Source organism: Pyrus communis, chromosome 10, assembly GCF_963583255.1.
Source record: "Pyrus communis chromosome 10, drPyrComm1.1, whole genome shotgun sequence".
NCBI classification, from domain to species: domain Eukaryota; kingdom Viridiplantae; phylum Streptophyta; class Magnoliopsida; order Rosales; family Rosaceae; genus Pyrus; species Pyrus communis.
Window position 1 is genome coordinate 24,987,985 of NC_084812.1, and position 15,861 is coordinate 25,003,845.

Genomic DNA, 15,861 nt, shown 5'->3' on the forward strand with positions numbered 1-15,861 from the left:
TTTTTTTTTTTTTTTTTTGAGAAAACTTTATTTGAAGGGTGTATTAGTACTTTCATATCAACTTTTGGTTATAATTATCATAAATTTAAAAAGATGGCTAGATTTCTATTTAGGGTCCACAATTTGGTTAGTTTTCCAAATTTCCATTGTACAATAAAATATCTATATAGTCATAATTATGGGATAAAACCAATTTTATTAGGACGGTTATTACTTGCGAATAGCAGACTTTTTTCAGATGAGAAGAGTGCTAGATTGATTTATCGAGTTCTACTTTGTTAGTGATATATCAAGATCTATCGACTAAGATATTAGACTACATGTCACACCCGTTAAATGTGTCACTGGTATCAACTAAAAAAAGAAGGTGCCATTTGCGGCATGCCATAAACAATCTAAATCTGTATAGACCATATTTTAAATTTTATAAGAGTGCCTTCCCATTCACGCAATTAAAGCATGAACAAGCAAAGAGAGTTTGCTTCCTAAAATTCCCAAAATTACATGGCCACAAGAGACTCATAACCACGAAAAGCAACTGACCTACTAACTACGTAAGAAGATCGACCGAAGGAGTTTTGACGTGACAGATCGCTATCACTGTTCCTTCCATATCCTTCCGGTCACCCTAAGCTTCAATTCCTTCCGGTCTACCCCTGAGAAGAAGAGAGCCATATTGCGTTGAATAATGAGACCATCAAAACTGTCACGAACCTTCCGGTGGCTATCCCTAATGCTACGTGGCACCCCCTGCCATATCATCTTCCTCCCATTCCCGCCCACTTCTAGACTGTAGCTGTAGTTCTTGGCCTCGTTATCATCACCCATGAACCGCAAGAATGCTATGTAGACAGGAGCCATTCCGAGCTGGAAAGCTTCAAAATGTAGGCAAAAATACTGATTGAAGCAACTAAAAACCTGCACATTGGAAAAGATAGCAAACGTCTAAATATGCTTCGTTTGTGTCGCTTACAGCTTTCTCAATCTTTGTTTTCCAGTGTAGGTGTTACTCATCAAAGCTTTTACGCTAAATGGTTTTGAGCTGGCTGAAAAAATAAAATGTAGGAGGGGAGCGAAGAAGGATAAAGGAGAACAGTAAGAAAAAGGAAAAAGCGAAATAATACCGTTAGCATCCAAGTAGCGTTTTCAACTTCTTGTGGATTTGATTTTACATAGCGATGGTTGAAAGTGCTGCCATTGTGCATGTCAACTTTGTGATCATCTTTTAAATGGGTAACAAGATAAGGAATATCTCCAACGACGGTGCATTCAGAACCAGCATAGGGGCAGTTGTAGGGTCTATGGAGACACTGAGATTCATGCTTTAGCTTGCTGTAATAAGGGTATATGCCCATGCAACCAAAATTCTGGTATTTACACGGAAGTTCAAGAGAAGCAGCCACCTTCTCCAATGCAAGACACCTGATATTACCAAGTTCATGCCGGCAAGTGGGGCATTGGTTGTGAACCCTTGGTTTGCAAGCAGAACATAATGTGTGACCATTTGAACACTGCAAATAGGTAGAAGGCCAATTAAGTAACGAAAGGCATCTAATTTAAACATTACGCTACCATTTTCCAATATCATTGAGTAGCACTTGTGTATTTGATGCAAGTGAACGTGTATGGAAAAGCTGTTGACCAAGTGACCTGTTCGACTACTGCAATTTCTAAGACTGAACGCTTATCATTATTTTTGATAATATATTTGCTCACCACCATTATTTACCATTAGATCAATTTTATTTTTGAGCCAGATTCATCCAATAGCAAACATTGAAATGGTGAGCAAAAATGACCTCTATCATTAAATACAAAAATATCCAAATGAACCATAACTTTTCACTTCTCAAAGAAGGCATCCTCTAGCTTAAAGGAATAAGAAATTCCAGGTAATTGACTTTTAAGAAAACAGTATCTGATTCTACTTTCCAAAAATGGTATGTGTCCAGAAGCTTCTGGAAGCAAACTAGTCTTAAAAGGCCAAACAGCATTAAAACTGCAAAGTTGTAGAACGGTTTATAGTAAGATACCCCTTTTTCCAAGCATGAAGGACAAAGTAAGCAAAATGAGAAGCTGGAAAAACTTAACAGCCCATGATGCCTAAACTTACCATAACGACAATCAAACATATAACAATGCATGGAAGTTTATCTGACATCGCCAAAAGTAGACATTATTGAAAGAAAATATATCTATCTATTAATTGTTTCTATCTGCAAAAATAATGGGAGACGGAGGACTAAATGCACAGAAAGCAGTTCTGTTCTTGCATACTGCCTTCCATACCAAGGCCTTGGCCTTTAGTTCCTTTTTCTTCTCTAATAAAAAGTGCTACATTTTTTGCTTAATAAATATCTAACAAAATTCGAAAAAAAAAAAAAAAAACCACGTCACAGGAATAAATAAATTTGAACTTTCAAAAGGAAACGGTTTTAGAAAGAAAACAAATTTGCATCAAACAAAGGACTCCATAAAGAATTTATGTAAGTAGGATAAGGAACACCAAATAGACCAAGATACATAATTCCTTTTTTAGCTTACATTAGGGTCTTCTGATATCTTATTGCTTAAATACTGACATGTGCCAAAGACAGTATAGATTTGAGGGGAGAAACAAAATCCAACTCAATAATCAAAAGCACAACAAAAAGCACTTGGCAAGAGTTAGTAATGAATGAAGCAAATATGGCACAACAGAAACCCGTCTGCAAGTTTTCAGACAATAGCACCTCGTCTACCAGTTTCCCAACAGAACCCCTCCCACAAAACTATATTAAACAAGTCAAAACCTCACGCCACTTTAAAAGAATGAATTATTAGCATAGGCAAGAGTTAAGGGATCAAGTACGCTAGCTTCAGTTGTAGTATCTCCAATTAGTACGTAGAACAATTACTGGAATGAAAACTAAGGGAGTGAGTTTGACTTCATTTGATAAAGCAAAATTAATAAGTAATGAAACCTGATGAATTGGGGGGTACATAGCATTTAAGCATACAGGGCACTCCAGCAGCTCACGGACATTGCTAGAAACCATCACATTAGGTTTTAGGGTCTTTAAAGTAGCATCATCGACAATTTCTCCAACATCCAGCATGTCTTCACTTTGTGGAGGATCAATTACCTCAGATTTGGTCCGGATGTCATCAAAAAATGGACTACTAGATGCCATGCTGGCACACACAGCTACTAATCTGAGCCAAACACATAAAAGAAGCTCAATATATGGGTAAAGGCATGTTTTGATAGGAAACACACAACTACTTACCTGAGCCGAACATACAGCTACTTATTGTAGGAAACACCATGTTTAATTCACGCACCAAATTCTAAAGGCTCCAATCTAGAGAAGGGCAAAACTTTCTAACCATATCTATTTTATGAAGGATAACCACAAGTAGAGAAAAGAACCACATGTCCTTAAAAGCAAAAACTTTTTTCCATCGGAATATCTGGTTTTCTTTTCAAACTCTGTCAACATGCTATCAAAACGTGCCTTCATTATATTCTAAGTCAATTTATAATCAAAACATGACTTCTTATTTTCTAAGACGATCTTTAAACTTCAAATTAACCCTTATGTTGTAGCACACTACAAGATAAAGGTGTATCCATCATCCTTGGCTTGAGTGGCATGAGAAGGACAGGGGAGAAGTATATTGCATTTCCCATATAACAAATAACACCATACTTTCGTGGCCGCCTATTTTTTTAAACAAAAGTGCAAAAACTCCATAACAATTATGTTTTACTTTTAGGATTCAAAAAAACAAGAAACTATCATACATCCCAGTTCTCAGAATTTTGAATACATTCGGGTAATTCAACTTATTAACGATCAAGCAGATCAATGTTCAAATTTTCAAAAATCAAGTTTTGGAGGAAATGTACAGTAAAGTCTCTGAATTTCAACAAATCGTCAGGATTCAAAATTGTAAAACTTCAAAATTCGCAAAAACATGAAACGAATTAAAAAAACTAAACGATCAATGCAGATCGGAACAGAAACAAAGCACTTAAGAAGGGTTCGTCGAAATGCTACAATCAGACTCTAAGATCGCATGCCCACATGAAATTCAAAGTCAATTCCACGGACAGATCTATAATATCAAACTATTCGACCTTATATTCCATAAATTTCTAATGGGCCACCACAAATTGAAAAACCCATTAGAGAAAACTCAATATAAATAAAACCCAACAAATTTAAGCTGGAAAAATGAAAAATTTATACCTTTGAGATGTCGTAGTTGAATCAAACGCCCATTGCAGAGAGAGAAAGAAAGGAGAGAGAGAGAGGGAGAAGTTTGGTAGGTGGCCGACTATGGAGAATTGTCCGCTGCAGGCTGCAGTAATATATTAAGGGGAGACGAGGAAATGCGCGTTTGCGAACTCGAGGAATTTCAAATTAAAGCCGTTTGAGAGAGAAAGAAAGGAGGAGGAGGAGGAGGACCGGGGGAGCGTGGCTTTTAGGAGAAAGCGAGAGAGAGAGAGAGAGAGAGAGAGAGAGTAGAGAGAAAAAAATACAAAAGTGGAAAGGTCAATTGTCAAAGTCGAAGCCGGTAGAGATTTTTTATTATATAAATGATGGGATATGTGAGTTAAAAAGTTAATAATTTAAAAAATAAAATTTCTTATCATTTCTATTAAAACATGTGGTATACTATTTGTATTTCTATCACACTAAAAAATTTCTCCAAAAACGGAAGTGAGTGGGTCCCTGCTCACTGTTCTTGTCTTAATTCCGAAAGTATATAAACAATTTTCTCAAACTTTTTTTTCCTTTCAAATTGCAAATCATTCACACCAAACATAACCTAAGTACTTGGGTATCATTAAACTTTGTCGACACAAAGAAAAATTTAAAAGACATTAACTTTTGAGGGTGTGACCGTCTGAAATTTATTTACCCAAAAAAGCCCTCTCTTCCTGGTTGATTATGTTAATGATGAGTGGAGCTAGTTAATATGCTAAAAGATTCTGCATGGATAAAAAGTTAAAAATCCTGATGGGTTTATCATGGTAATTAAGTTTAACCTCAAATCAAAGAATCGATCACTCACAGAACCATATACATGAAAGAATAGAGTATCACTCACTATAATATCGAGAAAATGCATAATCGACAAGCAAATCACAGTTTGACATATGTGCATAAATTTTTCTTTGTGTGAATTTAACGAATTATTTTTGTATTAGTGTTAGACTGTAATTTGCAATTAACGATCGTGAAATGACTCTTTACATGTAAAGAGTCGGTGTTTGTACAAACATATCATACATACTACACAAAAAGTGCAGATTAGACTTGTATTGTATGTGACTCTCTAAAACTGTTGGGCAATCTACAATGGAACTTAGGTCAACATATATAACTCTTCAACCTGCCAATGCTCGTTTAAGTCCAGCTCTTTGGTCTGGGGTGAGTCTTGTAGGGAAGCTGATCTCAAATATGATCTTCAAAGCACCCCTATTCCCAGGCTCCTTTGCTATTGGCATACCTTCCCTGGCAACGACAAGCTCGTAGCCCGGGTTCACAATGTCAGTCACCGGAATTGATAAATCGCGACCATCAAGCGTGGTTAAGTTCACCGTGGTTCCGCCCAATGCCTCGGCCAATGTCACCTTTTTGTTCACAACGAGGTCATTGCCATCTCTCTTGTAAGTATTGTGTGCTTTCTCATCAATCACAAACACAAGGTCTGCTGGCAGGTGACCTAGCTGCTCGTTTCCTTTATCTGGGAATGTAATCTTGGTTCCCTTCTTCCATCCTGGCTTCACATCAATCGTCAATATTTCTTGTTCCATCACTTGGCGTCTGCAAAGCAAAATAAGTCGGTTGATATAACGTAGATATTTATATTGGAAGCTGTTATTGGCACTTTAAAATAGTCGTACAACAATCCTTCCTTAATGAAAAAGTTAACAAGGGGAGGGCGCATAATGACTATTTTATGTCATCGTTTACAACGAACGACCATGAATGAAACTATATCACGTTGGCTAAATTGATACATGTTCAACTAGCTAGCAAGCAATGAATCAATAAAGAAAGAAAATAGGAGAGTGTTAAAAATGGTTACCCATTTGCATCAATCACACTCCTTGATATCTTCATCTTCCTTGTTGATCCAGAATACAGCTCCTCAAGGCTGCATGGCAATTTGCTCTCAACTGCTTGTGGTTTCTTTGGTGTGACACCTTCACTATATGAGCGAAAAATATTTTCACCACCACCACCAAATCCCCCGAACGTCCCCCCTCCATCGGATGAAAACCTCATGGATTTCCCAGGTCCTGATGATCCAAATCCGAAAGGACTGCTTCCGAAGAATTCCGCAAAAATGTCCTCCGCGTTCCTAGGATTAAATCCCTTGGATCCACCTCCATATGAGAATCCACCACTTCCAGGTGGTGGGATATCTTTCAAACCTTCTTCACCATCCTGATCATAAACTTGTCTTTTCTGAGGATCACTCAACACCTGGATTCACAAAACCATTACGTTATTTTATTCACACTACTAGCTAGAACAAAATTGAATCTTAACTGCTTGCATATATAAATGAAGGAGCACAGACTGTGAGATGCTATCCAGAGAGAGCCATTTAATTTCCGCTCATCTTTTTTCTCCTTCTTCGTACTCTTGTTTATTGACGCCATTTGATTATTTTCTACTTTATTCAATATGAATGCTAGAAATAAACCGGGATGTGTAAAAACGGAAAAATTGTGACGTGAAAATCACTGCCTTTAATTTAGTGCAATCTAACTAAGCACAATCTAGGCTCATGGCCCCATATATTTGGTTGTAAATGCAGAGTTGTTGAGAAAGGAAAAGAAGATGCACACAGAAACACAGAAGTTTCTGAGTGCCTGAATCGATATTCTCAAAAAATGTATCTGATATATGTGTATCGATAAATTGTGTTGGTGGACATAACATCAACACATTATTGATGATATATTGACAATAATAAAAAAAAAACATACGTCCCTTCCCTAACAAAATTATAAATATAATTAAGTAAATGTGCAAGAGACATAGAGAAAAAAAAGAGAGAGAGAAATGCATGCATGCCTCATAAGCCTCAGAGATCTGTTTGAATCTGGCTTCTGCTTCTTTTTTGTCATTAGGGTTCTTGTCCGGGTGCCATTTCATGGCCAGCTTCCTATACGCCTTCTTTATATCATCTTCTGTAGCATTCTTGTTCACCTTCAATACGCTGTAATAATCCACCCCCATTCTCTCTCCCACTCTCTCCCTCCTCTCTCTCTCTCTCTAGAACAAAATTATGAACATAAAGATTAAGACTTGAGGGTCGATCATCAGAAAGAGGAAAATGGTGAGGTGCAGGGATTTCAATTTTGATTGGTCTTCTTCTTCTTCAGAGAATCAGAATATGTCACCAAAAAAAGAGAGAATATGAATGTTTGATGTCATGCTTCCTCCCTCATAAACTTTTTCCCTTTTTTAGGTTGCAGTGAAATTATCGTATATTTTGTTAAGACACAATGACGGCATGAGTCCTATTTACAAGGAAGGAGAATGTGGATCATGGGACTTTTTTGGGTGCTTCTGAGTTCTTGATATTTTGAATGTCTTAACCGTTAGATCTTTATTTTAAAAACACAAAAATTAAGATATATACAATGTTAAAGCGTCCAAAATACCTAGTAATCTGGAGCACCCAAATTTTTTTATAGTATCATTTTTTATTTTAGTTATGTTTCTACTTTAGTGTTGGCTTCTAAAATTGTTGGACTAAGTCATATAATGGTGTATGATGGTGTGTAATGATCTTTCCATCTACTTTCTCATTTCATTTTACGAGTGTATAATGGTGTTTGATAATCAGAACCGTCAATTTTCTAAATCATTTTTTTAACAAACGATATTATCTATATTAAGAGAGAGGTTGACTAAACCTCATAATGAGCTAGCAATAATGTGGTTGAAATTGGCGAGAATCGAACCTAAAACTTCTTACTTATAAATGAAGAAAAATATCACTGGATCACACTACTAAATGGCTCTAAAGAATCTTTAAAGATTAACTTCTTAAAAAATCAACCGAATTAGAAATCGATTCCCGGTCAGATCAATGATGTCGTAATGTTAGTTTTATACCATGTAGCCCAAAAATCTCATAGATTGGATAGCAGCCCATCACTGCCCAACAGGGCCCAACAGTAGCCCAAACCTGTCCCCACCACCTAATCCAAGGTTTTCTCTCTCTGGGTCCCTCTCTCTCCTCTCCCTCTCCCTCTCCCTCTCAGCTTCTGCGTGTTCTCTCTTCACTCTCCTCCGGTTTACTTTCCTCCTCCGTCTTCGATTCCGCAAACTCACCTTCTTCTCGGCCTCATCTTCTTCGAACCCGTCTCCTTGTTCTTCTCAGCCTCTCACAGTCGCAGCATCACTCGCCCACACACTCTCTCACTCACTCCAGGTACACCTCTTAAACCCCCTTTTGTATTTTTATCTTTCCTGATTGATGATTTAATTTGGGTTTTATTAATAGTTTAATTTGGATTTTAATTGAAGGTTTAATTCAGGTTTGTAGTTGGGGTTTAATTGAGGGTTTTACTTAGGTTTTGAATTAGGTGGGTTTTTGGTATTTCAGCTCCCCAAGTTTTTCACTTTCATTGTGGGTTGTTGTTTTTGGATTTAATTATCTTTGGGTTTCATTTTTCTCAAATTCCCAGCTGATTTGGCTTCCAAATAAAAACCAACAAATCACCTAAAAAAATAGCTCCCATTTGTAATTTGAGGAGCTTTGTTGGGTTTTGTTTGGTTGCCCTAGACGACGGATAATAAGGGTTCTGTTTGAATGTAATGATTTGAAGTTTATATCTTTGAACATTTGCAGGTTAAATTTGGTGATAGCCATGCCAGACGTGCATTCCCTTGTGAATGATTTCCTTATTAAGCTTAAAAAGCGGTTAGTTGTTCTTTGGCGCACTTTGATAGACTATACTGGCACAAGCTGCGTGCTCAAGAGACTATACTGGTTAATAGGCATCTTTCATAATTCATAATTTGATTGCGAATATTTTGTTGTTGCAGTAAAATTGAGGGCTCGCTGGCCACCGCAAAACAGACGGCTGAATTAATTCGGTCGGTAATTTCAGCGCAGCGGGTGCCCTACACAAATCAAGCTGGAGCATTGATTGATGCTGTGAAGGCTGTTGGGGAGCAGCTGATTGCTGCAAATCCTGTTGGTAGGTGTTTTGAAAGATGGTTCAATGTTGCTATTTTTAATGGGTAAATTTTGCCATTAGTACAAAGGTCATTTATGTTACTTGGACATCTTTGTCTGTAATGTCTGAAAAGACACGGGACTGTGGATGGACATCTCATCTCAATGACTTGTTACTGTTTAAAATAGTTGTTCTTTGTAGCAGTCATTTTGGAGGAATCATATAGCTTTCAAATTGTAGTAATATGAACTTCAACACTTTTGCGACCATGTTTTTGTCGCCTTTCAAATTGGACTTTATCTTTGTTAGTGATATGAGTAGACTTAGAGTTGTTATTTTATCAAGTTTGGAATGCAGATATAATAACAGACTGTCTTCTTTTTAAGTAGCATAAATGCAGTGGGCAGTAGTGAGTATCAGGGTTGATAATGTTATATTTTTACCTTTTGTGTTGCTGTAGTTGGTACTTTTGATAGAGTACTCATTTGACTTTGAAGAATATGGTCAAATTACATAAATATATAAGTGTACTACAGATTATCCTGTTAAAAGGATAGTTGATTTACAGTCTTCTTTCGTTTCGAAAAAAAAGAAGGATAGTTAGTTGATTACAGTGACCAATTTGTAGTGAATCATCCAAAGCTGAGAAGTTCCTCTCTGTTTACGGTCAATCAATATGTATAATAACTTTTATTTCCTAGGAGGAGAAATGTGGAAGATAATGTTTCTTCAGCTTTCACGTGGGTCCTCTGAAGAAAAGCCAATAGTAACCTCTTTTCTAGATAAGCAAATACTTTGATACAAAAATTCTGTCCTTGTTTTTGTTCAAGGAGTTTGGACGGCTAGAATTGGCAAGGGCAAGTGTCAAATTCCTTGTGGGTGTGGGGTTAAGTGCTCTGCTATTGGAGCTATATGCCTCCTAGCATGCCCTCCCCACCAAAAAAATACCTCTGCACGAGAAGGGAAAGCTAGGTTATGTTGTCGCTCCTACTGTATATGACCCATAAACCTTAACGAAGTTTGAGATATAATCACCTAGCTTTGCGTAAACGCAACCCCTACTTCTTCCTTGTTAATATGAAGTCCTTATTTGTTGTTTAAAAGAAAAAAAGGAGGGGACATGGCAACCCTTATTGAAGCTTATGTGGCACTTACATAAAAGTTTATAGATTCGTTTGAGAGATAAGTAGTGAGGATAACTTGATCATTTTCAGCACATAAAGGGGAGTTTTAGTAGCAGTTAATTGGACAGGCTGTTGAACTAGATGCTCAACTTGTTCTTAGAAAGATATTTGAAATGTACATCTTAGAGAAGCATGAAGGAGGTTATTATGCACATCTGTGCGTGTCTTCATTTAATTTTTTTTTTGTCAAGGGCATTTTTAAGTCAAAGCACGTGAATGTTTATTTTCTTGCAATCCTATTGAAACTATAACTTTTGTTAGCTAAGTCTAATGATTATGTTAGCCAAGTCTAATTATCAAATTTTCTAGAATTCATTGTGCATGCAAAACTTTAGCATTTTGCCATTTTTATTTGTGTATCTTTAGTTAATACTCATGTATTACGAAACAAAATGATATCTCCTTATATCCAAAGAAAACAAGTGATATATCTCCCAGGCATATAGAGCAAAGGTACATGATGTATGCATTTGAATTTAGATATATTTATCTTAAGATACGCTGCAAAATCTTTTTCTTATAATATGGACGTAGAGGCTTATTTTTTTTATTTTCATAATAATGTTTTGCACATATGATTGCAGAGCTTGCTGTGGGTAATATTGTGAGGCGTGTTTTGCACATTATTAGGGAGGAGGAACATTCTCTCACTACTGCTGCTATGGCTGGGTTGAACATGTCAACTGTTAGTGATGATGAAGATGATGGTGACCATGACAACCATCCGGTTCTATCTGCCGCTGTTGTTGCGGCTGCTGCAAGAAGCACACTGCGTCCACCTTCTTTGCAAACACTGCTTGAGGACATACCTGATGCAGCAGCTGTTCCTCGCACTTCTTCATCTGGGGGTGATTCTGAAGAAAAAACCAAATGTATGATTTTCATTCTTAGCATCATTGAGAAACTTCTTTAGATACACCTTTCATTTTCCTCTTTTGATTAGAAAAAAAAAAAAAAAAAAAGGTTAAAGGATATACACATTTGATATTTATTTCTGATCATAAATGTGGTATTTGTGTTTGGAAATTAGTCAATTAAAAACTAGTTTTTTAGTGGTCTGGCTTGTGGTGGTGGAATCGAAGTTAGTACCTTTTAACGGCAGATTATACAGCCATGTGACTTATAGATATATGTTTTCTTTCATAGCTGCTGAAAAAAGTTCAAAAAGTCGGAAGCTGAAGCATGGTGTTATTGAAGCAGTCAATGAACTTATACAAGATATTGGCACTTGCCATGAACAGATTGCTGAGCAAGCAGTAGAGCACATTCACCATAAGTATGTATTGACCTCAAGCCTTGGCTATTAAGTTTGTCTCACTGTTACAGTTTATTTTTTCTTTCAACTAGAAAAGCATCCTTCAGTCATAATATGCTTAATTTCAATGTAAAAATGCGTATGAAATATAATAAGTGGTGCTAAGTTTGATTTTGCGTGAGATTGCTATGTGCTATTGTTCTAACTTCTAACACGTATATGAGGTGGTTAGACTTTTTGGTGATTTTATTTTAGGCTCAGTGTGGTTGAGGTGCTAAGATAAACTCTTCAGTGTTCGACGTAGCAGCGGTAGAAAAAAAATTTCGAGTTTAGCTACTAAACATAAATTAATTAGGGCCAAACGTGCTTCCATCTGTCCATCAATCTTTCAAGCACCCTTGCGACCGAGTCACAGTCACATCGTATTTCATTTGTTTGTATTTATTTGTATTTATTTAAGAAATGCAAAATTAAGCTACCTTTTCTTGAGGAAAGATTTCCGTATCATGAGGGCTCTTTCTTATTGATTCATGCACATTTTTATTCCTTTAGTTGGTGTTTATCTTTAGGGTTGAATTAGTATCTAGGATATAGGCCTACATCGGAAGTCCTGAACCCTTAGAAACCCAGAACCTTATGCACTCCAGTGACACTCTCTGGTAAGCACATCATTCTCTTCATACCAAAAAAATAAAAAAAAGATATCATATTTCTCCAGAAAAGAATTAGACAGGGCAAAGATTGCAAAGATCGCATATCTTGATAAATAGGAGACTGCAAAACATGAAAAAAAAATGAGACCTCAATGAGAATATTTTGCTAGAGTGGCTTGTGGTTGATTTTAATTGATGTTTCATTGTGGTTATTTAAATCATGCTGCTAACTGCTTTTCTTTTGCAGTGAGGTTATATTAACTTTAGGTAGTTCAAGAACAGTACTGGAATTTCTATGTGCCGCTAAGGAGAAAAAAAGATCGTTTCGGGTATTTGTTGCAGAGGGAGCTCCAAGGTTAGTGTAAAAGTCTGCATATTTGTTACAGCGAATAGGATCCGTACTGATGTAATTTTGATAAATTATTGGTAACCATTGTTATTAATTGATTTGTATTAGGTATCAGGGGCATCTTCTTGCTAGAGAACTAGTTGCAAGAGGTTTACAGACCACGCTGATAACTGATTCAGCTGTTTTTGCCATGATATCTCGAGTCAACATGGTATGATGTGATCTTAGTATATTTTTTCGGTTTTTCCCAATATGAAACTCTACATCCTTGTTCACCCATTCAGCTTCATATTGATTTTTTAATGTTAAAGGTTATTGTTGGCGCTCATGCTGTCATGGCCAATGGGGGGGTCATAGCACCTGTCGGGTTGAATATGGTAGCACTTGCAGCACAAAGGCATGCTGTCCCTTTTGTTGTACTTGCCGGCAGTCACAAGGTAAGTCAATTCAATCACTGTTCGGCGTGCCTTGGAGATTCTATAGACTTGCTGTCATTCATAAATTGGGTTTCTTTTAAAATCAAGATGCGAAGCTGAAGAAGTGGGTTCCACCATTAGAGAATATTCAATGAATAGATTAGCATGAGATAAACATCTTTTGGGGTTCTAGGAAATAGAGACACAAGGGAAAGATGAAAGAGCAGGTTAGAAAGGCATGATTCCCATCTGCATCTTAGAAGGACTATTTAAACTCAAACAGATCTACCTGTGATGAATGAGTATTGCCTAAATTAAGTTACTAAAGTAAAATTTCAGTCCCATCTATCTGTTAAGTGTCCTCAGACTCAAAACACGCAAAAAAAATGGAATTGCAAAGTATACAACAATTTTCTTGTCTTGTAGTACTGTTTAAAATGTCGACCAATACACTATAGTTTCTTATAATTCCAGTTCAAACTATCTTGAATAATTCACTTTCTCTATATATTCATGGCATTCTCACATCATCCAAAAAGGCATCGTGATATTCATCTTACCGTCTGAGTTATTTTCTAAAGTAGGCTCTGTTAACGTTTAGTTGTTAACTTATTCAAGTTTTTAATGGCTGCTTCCTAGTATTTTATTAGCCTTGTTTTTGCTTGTTTAGACTAGATTGGGGATCAGATCCTATGGGATTTTGTATATGGAGTTGGTGTTAACTGGATTGAATCATTGAACTGGGCGTCATTTCATCTGCAGCTCATTTCTTGAACTTTAGCCCCAAAGCGTTTTCTTTAATCCAATTCTTTTCCTGGTGGTTTACATGACAGTTGTGCCCTTTGTATCCTCACAATCCTGAAGTCTTACTTAATGAGTTAAGATCTCCTTCTGAGCTACTGGATTTTGGAGAGTTCTCAGATTGCATGGATTTTGGAAGTGGCACTGCTTCTTCACTTCTTCAAGTTGTCAATCCTACATTTGATTATGTGCCACCAAAGCTTGTCAGTCTATTTATCACTGATACGTAAGTCAGCTAATTTCATGCACCAAATGGAACTGAATTCATAGATTAAAGATTTCACTTATTGAATTTCTAGTCTATTGTTTGTAGGAACCAATGAAAAAGGAAAATTAATATTTTGGTCAGATGTAATCATATAAAATTCTCATCTGAGGATTTCATACTTATTAGTTTTCTATTTCCCGACTACCTAGCTAGTTTGTAACTTACCATTGTTATTCCGTCACAGGGGAGGGCATAATCCTTCATACGTGTACCGGCTCATCGCAGATTATTATTCTGCTGATGATTTGGTGGTCCAACGAAGACCTGCTATGGGCAGTTGAGTTCAGCTCCCACATGTTTATCATATTCTTGGGTAAGTTTTTAGTCTAATTTTAGTCTCACAACCATTGGTATGTGTCTGGTGTATTCACGTAAAGTACATCACTTTACAACCGTTTTGAAATCCAGTACCAGAAAAAGTGAACTTTCAAATTCTAGGATCAGTTATAATTGATTCACACAGCACAAATTTATTCTCTACGCCGAACTTTGAAAGGCTGTTTTTCGTTTTTACCCTTCTGAAAGTTTGACATGTTCAAAGTTTTATTTGAGTGTTTATATCTGTTGTATGCTCTTTCTGGCTTCTTATGGTTTTTGGTTATTTCCGCTAATTTAAGTTAGTCTTCGCATTGGGTTCAATGAAGAAAAAAATCTCGTTTTAATATCCTCATATGTATTGATTCCATTTTTGTCATGATCCGCCTTAAGCCGCATTTTCTTTGTTTTTGTAGATTAGTCCAACTAATACAGGTGGAAAGATGTTCCTGAATTTTGATTTCAATCCTAATCAGAAAACTGAAAATTTTAATAGAATAGCTAACAATAATGTAAGGAACCTGATCTAAACTTTTTGTTTTTATTTAAAAAAAATGGTGCCTTCTGTTGTATGTGTTCGAAAATTCTCTTATTTTTCTTTTTTGGGTTGAGAGGAAAGGATGCAATCAAATTAGGACAATTTTCAAGATATGGACTGTCTGAAGTGTATTAAATCTTGACAGATATACCGTTGGGTGTGCGTGTGCCTCAAGTTTCGTCACGAATGTTTATTTACTGTATATGGAACTAACATTTTGCCTGTATTCTAGCTTCAGGTAGTATAATGGTGGTGGATGGATGAAGCGGAAAATGAAATTAAACTATCGTCGTGCTGAACCATGGGGAGCGTTATCATCATGCCCGGGACATAAGAGAAACAAGGAGAGCCAATTTTGTGTATGTGGCCATTTAGGAAACGTAGAGCTGTATTGATACTGAAGTGAATAGACAGTGGTGATTTTTGCGATTGTGGAAGGACAAATGGAAAGGCATATTGTTTCCCATAACAAGATGTGTTGCGTGTAGGCTTTATCTTTTTGCAAATTGTTCTTCGTGCTCCTGCTCTTCTTGTTGCTCCTCGAAAGAAAACCGAGTGACAATTTCTAAAGGAAATTAATTTTTGCAAATTGTCACTCGGTTTTCCTTCCCTACACATCCTTGTTTGTTTCTGACCTTTGGATCGAATAAATCAAATTAGAATCAAGCGACGGAAAACCAGGGATGTGTAGAAGAAGAAAAGTGGTGCGAAAATTAGTTCCTTATACAAAAGGTGTTTTTTCACACAATGGAAGTTAAAATTCATGATAACGGTTATTCCTTTCAAGCAAAATCTAAACAATAACCTTACTTTAGGAGAGAAACGTAAGTACAACCATTTGGCCAATATCCAAGAGAATCACGTACTATCATGCATTTTA

At 36.5% G+C, this 15,861-nt stretch overlaps 3 protein-coding genes across 11 annotated transcripts; 1 reads left to right on the forward strand and 2 right to left on the reverse strand.

Moving 5' to 3' along the window:
• Window positions 1-387: 387 nt before the first annotated feature.
• Window positions 388-4,439, reverse strand: LOC137746689 (E3 ubiquitin-protein ligase DIS1-like). Of its 2 annotated transcripts, none has more exons than XM_068486697.1 (4): window positions 4,236-4,439; window positions 2,964-3,190; window positions 1,125-1,511; window positions 388-918 (listed from the first exon to the last, which is right to left on the reverse strand). In XM_068486697.1, exons 2-4 carry the CDS (start codon window positions 3,171-3,173, stop codon window positions 598-600), a joined length of 918 nt encoding a protein of 305 aa, XP_068342798.1. In that variant the 5' UTR covers window positions 3,174-3,190; window positions 4,236-4,439; the 3' UTR covers window positions 388-597. The 2 variants fall into 2 exon arrangements, with proteins under 2 accessions (XP_068342798.1, XP_068342797.1); XM_068486696.1 differs by having other exon boundaries at window positions 2,964-3,195.
• Window positions 4,440-5,114: 675 nt separating this feature from the next.
• LOC137749025 (uncharacterized) lies at window positions 5,115-7,275 on the reverse strand. 5 transcript variants are annotated; one of them, XM_068489208.1, is made up of 4 exons: window positions 7,083-7,275; window positions 6,280-6,485; window positions 5,736-5,819; window positions 5,115-5,618 (listed from the first exon to the last, which is right to left on the reverse strand). In XM_068489208.1, exons 1-4 carry the CDS (start codon window positions 7,245-7,247, stop codon window positions 5,381-5,383), a joined length of 693 nt encoding a protein of 230 aa, XP_068345309.1. In that variant the 5' UTR covers window positions 7,248-7,275; the 3' UTR covers window positions 5,115-5,380. The 5 variants fall into 5 exon arrangements, with proteins under 5 accessions (XP_068345309.1, XP_068345306.1, XP_068345308.1 ...); XM_068489205.1 differs by adding an exon at window positions 6,085-6,207 and having other exon boundaries at window positions 5,115-5,819; window positions 6,256-6,485; XM_068489207.1 differs by having other exon boundaries at window positions 5,115-5,819.
• A 1,009-nt stretch (window positions 7,276-8,284) lies between these two features.
• On the forward strand, window positions 8,285-15,473 carry LOC137746688 (uncharacterized). 4 transcript variants are annotated; one of them, XM_068486692.1, is made up of 11 exons: window positions 8,285-8,451; window positions 8,872-8,943; window positions 9,069-9,223; window positions 10,971-11,258; window positions 11,533-11,662; window positions 12,542-12,649; window positions 12,752-12,854; window positions 12,955-13,080; window positions 13,893-14,086; window positions 14,313-14,441; window positions 14,860-15,473. In XM_068486692.1, exons 2-10 carry the CDS (start codon window positions 8,891-8,893, stop codon window positions 14,407-14,409), a joined length of 1,254 nt encoding a protein of 417 aa, XP_068342793.1. In that variant the 5' UTR covers window positions 8,285-8,451; window positions 8,872-8,890; the 3' UTR covers window positions 14,410-14,441; window positions 14,860-15,473. The 4 variants fall into 4 exon arrangements, with proteins under 4 accessions (XP_068342793.1, XP_068342795.1, XP_068342794.1 ...); XM_068486694.1 differs by having other exon boundaries at window positions 15,127-15,473; XM_068486693.1 differs by having other exon boundaries at window positions 15,214-15,473.
• The last annotated feature ends 388 nt before the right edge of the window (window positions 15,474-15,861 follow it).

What these genes read in the sequence shown, in the direction of transcription:
- LOC137749025 (XM_068489204.1), bottom strand. Translation starts at nt 7,247, where the DNA reads ATGGGGGTGGATTATTACAGCGTATTGAAGGTGAACAAGAATGCTACA. An exon ending in AGATCTCTGAGGCTTATGAG is followed by an intron (nt 6,486 to 7,082) that starts GCATGCATGCAT and finishes TTGTGAATCCAG; the next exon opens with GTGTTGAGTGATCCTCAGAA. An exon ending in AGTGTGATTGATGCAAATGG is followed by an intron (nt 5,820 to 6,084) that starts GTAACCATTTTT and finishes TTTGCTTTGCAG; the next exon opens with ACGCCAAGTGATGGAACAAG.
- LOC137746689 (XM_068486697.1), bottom strand. Translation starts at nt 3,173, where the DNA reads ATGGCATCTAGTAGTCCATTTTTTGATGACATCCGGACCAAATCTGAG. An exon ending in TGTACCCCCCAATTCATCAG is followed by an intron (nt 1,512 to 2,963) that starts GTTTCATTACTT and finishes ACCTATTTGCAG; the next exon opens with TGTTCAAATGGTCACACATT. An exon ending in ACGCTACTTGGATGCTAACG is followed by an intron (nt 919 to 1,124) that starts GTATTATTTCGC and finishes TCCAATGTGCAG; the next exon opens with GTTTTTAGTTGCTTCAATCA.
- LOC137746688 (XM_068486692.1), top strand. Translation starts at nt 8,891, where the DNA reads ATGCCAGACGTGCATTCCCTTGTGAATGATTTCCTTATTAAGCTTAAA. An exon ending in CTTATTAAGCTTAAAAAGCG is followed by an intron (nt 8,944 to 9,068) that starts GTTAGTTGTTCT and finishes TTGTTGTTGCAG; the next exon opens with TAAAATTGAGGGCTCGCTGG. An exon ending in GTTGCAGAGGGAGCTCCAAG is followed by an intron (nt 12,650 to 12,751) that starts GTTAGTGTAAAA and finishes GATTTGTATTAG; the next exon opens with GTATCAGGGGCATCTTCTTG.